Below are 11737 nucleotides of genomic sequence, written 5' to 3' on the forward strand. Positions count from 1 at the left end.
GGTGGACAGGGCGGTGGTCAGGGCGGTGGACGGGGCCGTGGTCAGGGCCGTGGTCAGGGTGGTGGACGGGGCCGTGGTCAGGGCGGTGGACGGGGCCGTGGACGGGGCGGTGGTCAGGGCGGTGGTCAGGATGGTGGACGGGGCCGTGGACGGCCCTGCTTGCTGCCACCTCTGCAGCCCCACTCCGGCCCCACACGGACTTTCTGCTTTGTTTTAATATCTCTGTTGCCTCTCCCTCCTCTCCCGTCCTGCCTACACTATGATGGCAAGTGTGTGTGTGTTTGTGCACTCAAGTCTGTGTGCACTGCATGCACGCGTGTGAATGGACACATGTACAAGTGCACACGTGTGTATGTGTGTGTACATGTGCATACCCAAGGCTGTGTGCCTGTGTCTGTGTGTGCTGGGCTGTGGGTGTCGTGTGTCGTGCATGTTTATGTGCACGTGTGTGCGTATGTGCTGGGGACGAGTGGTTCTGGTGAGACAAAGCTGTGGGGTTCTCATGGCCCCCTTGGCAGCAGCGATGCTGGTTGGCACCCCCTCTCTCTGGACGGTAGGCTTGTTCACCCGCCCCCCACATTGGGCTTCCCACTTCCCAGGCAGAAAGCGGGGCTGGGATGTATGTCCAAGGCGTGGCAACAGCAGGGCACACACTGCTGTCTCCAGTGCCCACCCCAGGAGTCACTTATACACATGTGTATACAGACATGGGCAAGGGCCCAGGGCACACACAAGCACACCCATGAACAGGTGTGTGCACATGTGTGCTAGCATGCACGTGTACACATACCTATGTTCTTTGCCCCATGCCCACACACGTGTGCCTGTAAGTCCACACACATGCTCACACTAAGTACACGTGTGCTTGTAGGCACCCACCCTCCATATACACACATGTGTGTTTGTGGTGCCTGGAAGGAGGCCACATACCTGTTGCTGTGGGTCTCTCTTGAAGTGGGTCACATGCTCCTGCCAGTCGGAGCCCCATCCCTGCCCACAGCTCCTCAAACAAGATGGCTCCTCCGTTGACGCCTGGGTCCTGGACAGTCAGGGGACAGTCCTGGGGTTCAGCCCAGCTCCCAGCCCCCTGGCAGGAGCGAAGTCCTCATTCTGAGAAAGTCTGTGTGCCCTGCCTCGGGGCACCTTCCCTGTCCTGCTCCAGGATGCCAGGGGAGGGATCTCTCTGGACCTTAACTTGCTCCCATTGGGTGGGGGCAGAAGGTGACCCTCCTCTACCCGGGCTCAAGCCAGGAGGCCAATTGCCCAGCGTCCTCCCAGAGTGTCCATGAGATCTGTGTTGTGTGTGCAAACGAGTGTATGAGCGTACACATGTGTGCGTGAGTGCGCAATGTGTGTAAGTGTGCACATGTGTGCATGTGAGTGTGTGATGTGTGTAAGTATGCACATGTGCGTGCGTGCATGTGTGTGAACTGACTGTGCATGTGAGTGATGTGTGAATGCACGTGTGCAAGTGAGCAGTATGCGTGTGAGCGTGCACGTGATGTGTGTAAGTGTGCACATGTGTGCATGAGTGTGCATGTGTGCGCACACACATGTGTGTGAACTGACTTCATGTGAGTGATGTGTGTGAATGCATGTGTGCAAGTGAGCAGTATGTGTGTGAGTGTGCACATGTGCATCTGAACAGACTGTACTCGTGTGGCAACCGTCTAGCGCCTCCTGCTGGCCCTCCTCTCACATCTTTCACCACAGCTGTCATGTTCATCGGTCTCTTCTGTCCTCAACTTGCCCTTTCCTTCTCTTTCTGTCGGGGAAAACAAGCCAGGCGCGCACCCCAGGAGCCGGACGTCTGTCCCTTGCCAGCCTGTCTTAGTGCTGTCTTAGCCGGCGCCCTGGGGCTGTGTGCCAGCTGCGACGCGCCCCATGCACGTGCATGCTCGCCGGGCAGGCTGGGCACGCAGTCAGGTTGCGGCCACCCAGGCCGTGCTCGCTTGAACACGGGGCAGATCAAGCGAGCGTGGTGTCCACTGCGTTGTTTGGAGCAGGACAGAGTCGTAAGACCTGTCACTTGTGGCTTTATGCTGGGTTGTTCCTTCTGTTTCTGCAAGCTCCCAGCTGCCCCCCTTCGTGTTGCTTCACGATGCATTTTGCTGGTGTCTTTTTCTTGTTTACTCGCCAGGATAGATATGATTGTGGGCCCCCCACCCCCTTCAACTCCCCGGCACAAGAAGTACCCCACCAAAGGACCCACGGCCCCTCCGAGAGAGTCACCCCAGTACTCACCTAGGTCAGGATGCCAACCCTCTCCTGCCTTGTCTCTGTGGAATGGCCAGCCCCCTTCGCTCCAGGCCACATGACGGCAGCACTCGCACTGCTCTTCTGACAGGATGAAGGGGACGTTTCTCTGTCCCTGACAAAGCCATGCCTGGGAGAAGGCCGTCCCTCTGCAGGGCTGGGAGGGCTGTGTGTTGCGGGCCCTCCTGCAGGGCCCTGGAGAAGCTTTCCATGGACACTGTTTGCGACGTCCACTCAGGGTGGGGGCTTCCGGGCAGACCAGAGGGTCAGCTCCACGAGGACGTGGTGTGTGCAGATGTGCAGGGAGGACTTGGGGGTTTCGAGGACCTCAGTGTCGATGCCGCCCCCCCCCCCGGCCACTGGTGGGGTCGACCAGGGCTGCTGTGAGGTCTGAGCAGGTTGTGTGTCTGCTCTTGCTTTTAACTCTTGTGACTACACAGGAGGGTTGGGCGCTCAGGGAAGGCCCAGGGCCTCCGTGCTCTGTCTTCCACCATCAGCATCGTGACTAGTGTTATCGATGAGGACGTCCGGCTGATGGGAACCATGGTGAGGGCACCCTTAGGTGGTGAGTCAGCACACTCAGACTTCGTTCCTGGGGCCATTCAGAGGACACTGTGACCCGTGCCCCTTCTCCAGCAGGTCTGGTGGGCCGAGGGAGAGTGGAGCTCCTGAGGCAGAGATATGAGGGTGAGGAGAGGGACACCTGGCTGCGCTGATAGCTGGGGAGCAGAGGGGCCCCCAGTGTCCCGGAGGCCATGGGTCTGCGTGCCGGGCGTCTCAACCTGGCAGCTGTCCCATGAGAAGGGAGTTCCCGGGGGAGCAGGCCTGACCCAGGGCAGCCCCAGATGGCATTTTCCGGGTCCCTTGAGCTCTGCCATGTTCCCCAGCCCCGAGGATGCTGGGCGTTGAGACCCAAGCCGTCTTTCTGGGCACTGCTGCTGGAATGGTTCAGAGCCACGAACCGGGAAGGCCCTGCCGGCCCTTGGAGTGCTCCAGGCAGAGGACACACACATTCACTCAGAGAAGGGGCCAGAAGGACAGTCTGGTCACATGGGGATTAAGCCCAACTCCTCAGCCTGCGGCCTAGGGTAGGGGGTGGCCCAGGCTCCCATGGGGACCGGCCATGCAGGCAGCCCGTCATGTGGCAGGGGTAAAGGCGCTGAGCACCTGTGCCTGGACTGTATGGACGCGCAAAAACGCCAGAGAACCCCTTCTCCTCCCATCTCCACCGGTGTCTGCTTGGAGTCCGAGGGTCCCCCGCTCTGCCCCTCCCGCCCGCGTGGCCCTTCTGTGCATGACTCCAGCATGAAGCCCAGGGAGCATGAGGAGCTGCACTATGGTGATGCAAGCCTGAACCCCTCTTCTGCTTCGTGCAACAGAAAGAAACAATCACCCGAGCCCCCTGGCCCCTGTCAGACAGGGCAGCCCTGTGGTCAAGAAGATAAACCTAGATGCAGCTCTGGCCTGCTCACGTGGCCCCTGCTGGGCTGTGGGAGCAGCACCTTCCTGCACCCCAAACTTGAGAAGCGAGCTTTGTGCTGGGGGATCCAGGCCACAAACGAGGTGGGGGCTGCGTGGCCTCGGTCTGCGTCACCGTCCCGCTTGGCCGCACCCTAGCAGGTTCACAGCGGCTGACCCCACGGCTGGCAGACAGCCGGGACCTTTGTTCTGAGTGAGCGTCCACACCGCTTCCGAGCCCTTCAGTGGCCCTCTCTGTTCAGCGTGGGGGCCAGGGAACACCTTGCTGGTCAGACAGCAGCCCCCTCCTCGAAGGAAACCTCCTTCCTTGGTTGGCATTCAGGACCGATGGCCTCGACTGAGGTCGGCACAGCTATGTTCTGCGTCCCGTACACGCGTGCACACACACACGTGTGCACACACACGACCCTCTCTCTGGTTGGCTGTGGCTCTGTCTGTCCCCTCCTTTGGTTGTACGTGGGCAGTTTCCTGTGCTGCTCTGTGTCCGCTCTCTCCCTGTCCTGGTGCATGAGCCGCACGCCCTTCCTGCTTCTGTTGTGGCTGCTGCAGACATTTAACTGACCCCACCGGACCCAGTTGGGCCCAGGCCTGTGACACATTATGAAGGAGTAAAGCTCGGGGTGGGGGCAGGGCCGGGTCCAGCAGGGGAGCTGAGGGGTGACTGACCTTAATTCCCTTCACTTTACTCCTCGCTAATGTGCCAGCCCACTGTAATGGAGTGGACGGGTAACAGGCCCCAAGGGCTCAGAGCTCAGGGTGAGAACAAGGCGCCCGGCGCCCATCTGTCCTGGCACCCCGCTGCCCCTCTCGGCTCTGGGCTCTGCCCGGAGCCTGGATCTGGAGGGCTGTGGCCTGGCCCAGGAAGAGAGGGCTTCGGCCGCCACACCTACCGAAACTCATGCTGGGGGGTGGGGTCTCTTCCTGGCAGAGTGGACCAGATCGTGGGGCGGGGCCCAGCGATGACAGACAAGGACCGCACCAAGGGCCCAGCAGAGGCGGAGCTGCCCGAGGACCCCAGCATGATGGGCCGCCTGGGCAAAGTGGAGAAGCAGGTGGGACAGGCCGGGGAGGCTGCCGGGCCTTTTGGCCTAAGGTGTCTGGGGTGGACACTGCAGGAGGGTCTTTGAGCTTCAGGGGACGTGGGGCCTTTATAGCCGAAGGTGCTGCATTCGGACCCCTCACACCTCCCTGAGCCGCGCCCAGGTCTGGGACACTGTCCCTTCTGCAGCTATACCCACAGACCCTCAGGGCCAGGAGCGCCACTTATGGCCCCTCCCTTTGCCTGGGTGGGAGCCACTGCTAGGTGAGGCGCCGTGCACCGAGGCCCTGTGAGTGGCCCTCTGTCACACCTGGCTGGCCTTGTCCCCACTGCCCTCTCCTGGGAGCAAGTCCTCAGAACCACAAACAAGGCAAGGCCCTCACCTGGGCTCTGATTCTGGGAGCCAAGGAGGGAATGGTGGTGCCGCCCCTCTGTGCATGTTGCTCCAGGGGTGGGCCCACGGTGGGAAGCGGGGTGGCCCGGACAAGTGGCAGGGTCCAGCATTCTGAAGCCCTGAGGCCACACACAGTGACAGGTGGGGTCAGGGTCTGAGCTGCTGCGGGGTCTGCTTCCTGCCGCCTCTGCCCCTCTGTGGAGAGCAGGCTGGGTCCCCACCTGTGCGGGGAGCAGCCCAGGTCCCCCCACCTATGTGGGGAGCAGCCGGCCCCAGCATCCCGCCTTGCAGGTCCTGTCCATGGAGAAGAAGCTGGACTTCCTGGTGAGCATCTACACGCAGCGCATGGGGATCCCCTCCTCGGAGACCCAGGCGTACTTCGGGGCCAAGGAGCCGGAGCCGGCGCCCCCGTACCACAGCCCCGAGGACAGCCGTGAGCAGGGCGACCGCAGCGGCTGCATTGTCAAGCTCATCCGCTCCACCAGCTCCGTGGGCCACAAGAACTTCTCGGCGCCCCCGACGGCGCTCCCTGCCCAGTGCCCGCCCTCCACCTCATGGCAGCAGCACGGCCCGCCGCGCCAGGGCACCTCGCCCGTGGGGGACCACGGCCCGCTGGTGCGCATCCCGCCCCCGCCCGCCCACGAGCGCTCGCTGTCCGCCTATGGTGGGGGCAACCGGGCGAGTGCGGAGTTCCTGAGGCACGAGGACGCGCCGGCCTGCCGGCCCCACGAGGGCGCGCTGCGGGACAGCGACACGTCCATCTCCATCCCGTCCGTGGACCATGAGGAGCTGGAGCGGTCCTTCAGTGGCTTCAGCATCTCCCAGTCCAAGGAGAACCTGGACGCCCTCAACAGCTGCTATGCGGCCGCTGCGCCCTGTGCCAAAGTCAGACCCTACATCGCTGAGGGGGAGTCGGACACGGACTCGGACCTCTGCACCCCGTGCGGGCCACCGCCACGCTCGGCTACGGGCGAGGGCCCCTTCGGTGACGTGGGCTGGGCCGGGCCGCGGAAATGAGGCCCCCCTCGGCCTCTCCCTGACTTTGGCCTTGAGGTTTCGAGGTGGGACCCTGGGGACCTTTTCTTAGAGTCACATGGCAGGTGCCACGTGGGATGTGGGCAGGCGGGGGCTCCCTGGTCTCCATAATGAAGGGTGATAAAAGTTCTTTTCCAACTAGGGGCAGCCAGGCCGGCTGTGCCCACTTTGCAGGCTGTCAGCCCGTGTGTGAGCAGGCCCGTGGTGGCGGGGCAGAGGCATGGGGTCAGAGCAGGGCCCTGAGAAGGCGCCAGCAAGGGGCAGGCCTGTCCCCGTGAGGCTCTGTCGTGTGCCCGGCTGGGACGATGCCCTTGGGTGCCCATCCAGAGATCTGCCAGTCAGCAGCCAGCGCCATCGCCTCCTCCCCCTGGGCTCCGAGTCCCTGTGATGGGAGGCAGCTCTAAGTCCAGGGGCCCGGCCTGGAGGGGAGGGGGCGAGGCTTCGGAACCACAAGGGAGCACGGTGACCCTCCGACCTCGTGGGAAGGGCCTCCTCCTCAGCCTCCTGGAAGAGGGTCCTTGGGGGCCGTCCCAGCTACAGGAGACCTGGGTGTGGACGCTCTGCCCTGGCTGAGCGCTGGTCACTGGGCCGTGGTCAGCTGCCTGTCTAGAGACTCAGCATGGGAGCGGTGCTGCGTGGCCGGGGGCCCCGCTCTGGGCTGGGCTTGTGCTGCAGGTTCCGGGACTGGGTGGGTTGTGGTGACAGACTCGACCCCACCTTTCACCTGTCCCCCACTGGTGCCCGTACAGAACCCAGGCCTGGGTGATGCATAACAACTGGGAAAAGCCTTCAACACCCCCAAGCATCATGAGAGCCCCCTCCCCACCCAGAGACAAAGGCAGCTTTGTCCTGTAGGAGGTCCTGTCCCCAAGGGAGCTGACCGTCTCCCACCTGCTCTCCTCCACTGACTAGTCCCTTAGCTGTGGTCTCTTGGTGTCTTGTGAGTCAGAGACACCCATCCCTACCCTGGTCCCCGGGGAGCGGAGAACCCCACCTTCCTGTCATTGGCACCTGGGCCCCAGGGGCAGCAGCTTTGACCGGGAGCCCAAACGCAGGGGTGGGCCCTCGGCAGGCAGTGTGGGGAGCCTGGCCTTTGAGCTAACGGAGCGGCAAGCCTGGGCACCTGGCACTCTCTGAGGCAGGGACCCCGTGTGCGCCAGGCCTGGGCCCAGCTAAGCCACCTCTGCAGTGATTTGAAAAGCCTCTTACAGTGTAGACAGCTCTGGCACTTGGGGTGGCTGGTGTGAAGTGACCCAGGCAGTGGCCACCCTGCCCGCTGCCGCCCTTTGGGTGGGGTCGGGGCTGGGGTCTGCACCTCCTTCTGTGTCCCCTCGTGGGAGGGACTCCAGCCGCAGGCCCCCGACAGGCAGAGCACCTGTGCACCCACACCCGACACCAGCCCCCGGGCTGCCCCCACACCCATTGCCAGCAACAGGAACCGTGTCCCCTGTGGGATCTTGTGCTGGGAGGGGGGCCCTTTCCCCCAAGAGAGGTTTGCCTTCTGTTCCACCTGCTCCCTGTGCTGTGTGCCTCTGGCGGCAGGGGGGAGCTGGACTTGGACGTGCTCCTGCCCCCAGAGCAGCTCAGCCAGACGCAGGTGTTTCTGAGGTGGTGACAGGAGGAATTGGGGATAGTCGAGGTGCCCCACTCAGCACGGAGGGCGTGAAGTCTCCTGAAGGACATCTCTGCCCCTTGGGGAGAGGAGACCACAGCTGTGTGGGGGATGGTTTGGGGGGGACGGTGGGAAGAGGCTCCTTCTCTGGGGCCCCCAGACCCAGACCTGAGCAGCGATTGTCCCCAAAGTGCTCGTCCACTGCCCGCCCCGCCTTCAGGGACGTGTGACAGGACACAGGCTGGGTGTCCCTCAGGAAGCTTGTGCACTGTCTCAGTGTGTGTGTGTGACACGAGTGTGGCTGAGGGCCAACATTCCCGAGACAAGCGTGTGTGTCAGCTGGAGCACACACCCCATGCCCACACATACCCGCGTGCTCACACACACACACACACACACACACACAGGGGATGTGCATGCCCAGAGGACACATACCACACACATGCTCACAGTCTGTGCGAGCACGCACACGCACGCACACACACCATGTTTCTGACCTAGGCGGCCCTGTGTTTGACCCCTCACTCTGCTCTTCCTGCTTTAAGTCACTAGGAACTAAGGACTTCAGGAGCCACAGCCGGTCCTGGGACCTTGAAGCCTGGGGCTCCGGCCGTCCTAGGCTCCCGGGTCCCGTGTGCTCCCCCCGGCAGCTGGCCGGGCAGCCGTCGAGAGCACCTGGGTGGCTGATGCCCAGAAACAGCTTGGGCTGGGCCAGGGAGGTCCCGGCGTCTGCAGGGGTGTCCAGATGTGATGCTGGGGTGCTGGCCGGCTCCCTGTGTCCCCCTGGCCTGGGGCTCAGCTTTGTCACTGCCAGGTGGGGTGCTGCCGCGTCGCCGTTGGTGTGCTCTGGCAGCACCCTCTTCTGTCCACGTAAAACCATGAGCCACAACCTCAAAGTGGGCCGCCTGGAAAACGGAGGGACCCGAGCCAGGGAGCAGAGGGCTCCCTCCTGAGCCTGCCTCCCCCCGCCCCCCAGCCACAACCCCTCCCTATGGGAAGCCACAGCTGTCCTCTCAGCAACATTGCCCAACTTTGGGGGCTTGAAAGCCGCCCCAGGCTCCGGGACCCCATGCTGAGAGGGCTACTTCGTAGGGGCCAGATGTCCAGGATAGGAAGAACCTAGACCTGCCCCTAATCACCACGCGTCTGAGCCCAGAGCAGTCGGCAGCCAGGCAGCCTCATGCGTTTTCTGTGTTATTTTAACCTCCCGTCTCCCTCACTAGGCTGGAGCCCGCCATCCCCACCCTGTGGTCGTGGATTTGACATGTTAATACAGGACAGGAAGGGGGCCCGTCCGCGCTCTGGGGACGCCCGTGCATCGGATGCCCCCACCTCCACTGCTTGCAGACAGAACCTGGCTCTGAGACATTTCTAGGCGCTTCCAGAAGCCCAGAGGGGTGGTGGGAGCTGGGAGGCCTTTGTAGAAATGCTGGCATTTGTATCTATCTCATAGTCACCCCAAATTGTAAATAATGTACAGATTGGTGGGCACAGCCACCTGCCCCTGGGTCTCAGGCTGCAGGAGCAAACAAAAGAGCAGTTTCCACGTCCCCCGGCGTCGCAAGCCCTTGAAACGAACGTGGTGTGAAGAGGGACGGTTTGACAGTGAGGACCCGCCGTGGAGGGCTTGGAGACGCCTTGCGCCCCTGTGGGGTGGCTGAGCTCTGAGCCGCCGGGGGCGCCATGCCCTCGGCACCGCCAGTGCACACAGGCCCAGAATCAGACACTCCCTTCCCTGACCTAAGCTGTCCCAGGCTGGCTTTCCTCCTGCGTCCCTGTCCCCAGGGGTAGGCTTCACTTGGGTTCCCGCCAAGCACTAAGTGGAGACAGCTGAGGAGGGCTTCCTGAAGGAGGTGGTGTGATGGGATCGGGGGTCCACACCTCTCCAAGGGACCTGGGGGAGCTGGCTGCCCCGGCCAGGACTGCAGCCTCTGGAGCAGGCAGGACTTGGGGGCCCGGTCTCTGGAGTCTGCCGTCTTGTGAGGGGTGGGACTGACAGCAGACCCCAGGAGGAGGTGATGATGGAAACAGGGTAGAGAGTGAGAGAGGCTTCTGGGGAGGTGAGAGTCCGCTTTACAACCGTATAAGGTCATTTGTGGCATTGGGGAGGAGTTGGGTGGTCTTTGTCTTGGGCATTTGTGTGGGTGCCCCTGGCTGATGGAGGACATTAGGACAGGCAGATCAGGTGCCCGGACAGGAGGGGACCCTCCCGGGGGAGGCCCTCAGTCCTGGGACTTCCAGGCAGGGATGCATATGTTGCCATGTGCCCCACATCCAGCTCTGACCGTGTTTCATAAAGTTGCCTTAATGCATGTTGACAGGAATTCACTGAGGTCACCCCATACCCCCTGGGTGACCGCCAGGCACCGACACCAGACCCCGCCACCTCGTCCATCCACGGCCCGCAGGAGCAGCGCCACAGAAGGCTGAGTGGGCGGCGGGCCTCATGCCGTCTTCGCACCTGCCACGTCCGCCTGAGACCCGCTCGCGTCCCCACCCTGTGCCGTCAGACGGTTTGTTGCCACCGGCCGGAAGGTGGCTGCAACTCTCCATCCGTGTGTGCCGTTGGCTGTCTTTGCACTTTCGTTCACGCTCCAAAGAATATTTCATAATGCCTTGTGTGTGCCGCACACTGGAGCACGGTGTGCCCTGTACCATAGCAAGCAGGCCTTCTCTCCGTGACCGTGTCACCGCTGCACACTGTCGCTTTCTAAGGACAGATGCCCAGGAATGAATCTAGTTTTCTACAGACCAGCGACATGTTGACTCACTCAGCTCACTGTCAGGTTGATGCTTGTGCCATGACAACGGGCCCAGCACGGGTTCCCCGGGGACCTCAGGTGTGGCATCTGGTGGCAGGGACGCACATGGAAAGTTCTGGAGAGTTCTACTGCCACGGGGACGAGTTCGGGTGCCCGGCGCACTTAGTAAAATGCAGTGATTCAACCTGGACAGCGTGTCACCTCTTTCTCTTGCACGCTCTCTGGGCTGCTGGCCTGTGGCATAGGCTCGTGGTGGCAGGGACAGCAACAGCCTCCACCAAGAGGTCACTGTGCTCCCATGGTGGGGGGAGGGGGAGCTCGCTCTCCAGGGTCAAGGCGCGGGCTCACTCGGTGTCCTGTCACTGCCATAACAGAGGACCACGAACCGGTGGCTCAGAACAGTAGAAATTCGTGCTCACCCACACCAGGCTTCCTGCCTGTGGTCCTCTCCACTGTCAGGAGCAGCTGGGGTCCTGGGACAGGAGCAGCTGGGCTCTCCAGGAAATGCCAGCCCGGCTCTTGGGCGTGGGCGCTGTGCACAGGGGGCCGCTGGCATTTGGAGGAGGCAGCCACACAGCCACACTAGTGTCCTCGGAGCCGCCTCCTGCTGTCCTTGGCACCTGCCCCGCCACTCCTCCTGCCTCCTCTTGCTGGGAGGGACCCCAGTGAGGGCCCAGCTGTGTGGGTTTGAGCTGCAGTGGCTATGTCGTTCCTGCCCTCCAGACTGTCCCTCTGGACTGTCCCTCCCCACCAGACCCTCCCTGGACTCCCTGGGGGCCATAACCTAGGACAGCAACTCAGCAAGGCTCAGCAGCCTGAGAGGCGATGACGGTCCTGACTGGCGCCCAGCCCCTTCACAGACGTCCTGGGGGTTGAGGAGGGCTTGGCAAGCCCAGGCCACCAACCAGAGACCTTTGTGTTACAAGCCTCCCAGAGATTTCTGGGCTGGGGTGCCTTTGCGTTTTGGGGAGAACTAGGCCCTGCTCCAGGTGCTGCTGCCTCCTGCCTGCAGACTGGGCTTGGCTGCTGAGCTCACCTCAGTCCACGCACAGCATTAACCAGGGTCCTGCTGTGTCCCCTGCCCATCCCCACTAGAGCCAAGGACTGAGGGCTGCAGAGCCATCCCAGGAAATCAGGAACCTGTGCTGTGAGCTCTGCGG

The 11737-nt window shown here is 62.6% G+C and overlaps 1 protein-coding gene across 1 annotated transcript in view; it reads left to right on the plus strand.

The window, feature by feature from the left end:
• KCNQ2 (potassium voltage-gated channel subfamily Q member 2) overlaps nt 1–10767 on the plus strand; it is a 47116-nt gene extending 36349 nt beyond the window's left edge. Inside the window, exons 17-19 of the mRNA XM_019637151.1 lie at nt 2141–2248; nt 4664–4787; nt 5460–10767. Of these exons, the coding sequence (XP_019492696.1) occupies nt 2141–2248; nt 4664–4787; nt 5460–6185 (958 nt within the window). The 3' untranslated portion in view covers nt 6186–10767. The remainder of the gene's footprint in view (nt 1–2140; nt 2249–4663; nt 4788–5459) is intronic.
• Nucleotides 10768–11737: the final 970 nt, after the last annotated feature.

The sequence above is a fragment of the Hipposideros armiger genome, unplaced genomic scaffold, assembly GCF_001890085.2.
Source record: "Hipposideros armiger isolate ML-2016 unplaced genomic scaffold, ASM189008v1 scaffold_32, whole genome shotgun sequence".
NCBI lineage: Eukaryota > Metazoa > Chordata > Mammalia > Chiroptera > Hipposideridae > Hipposideros > Hipposideros armiger.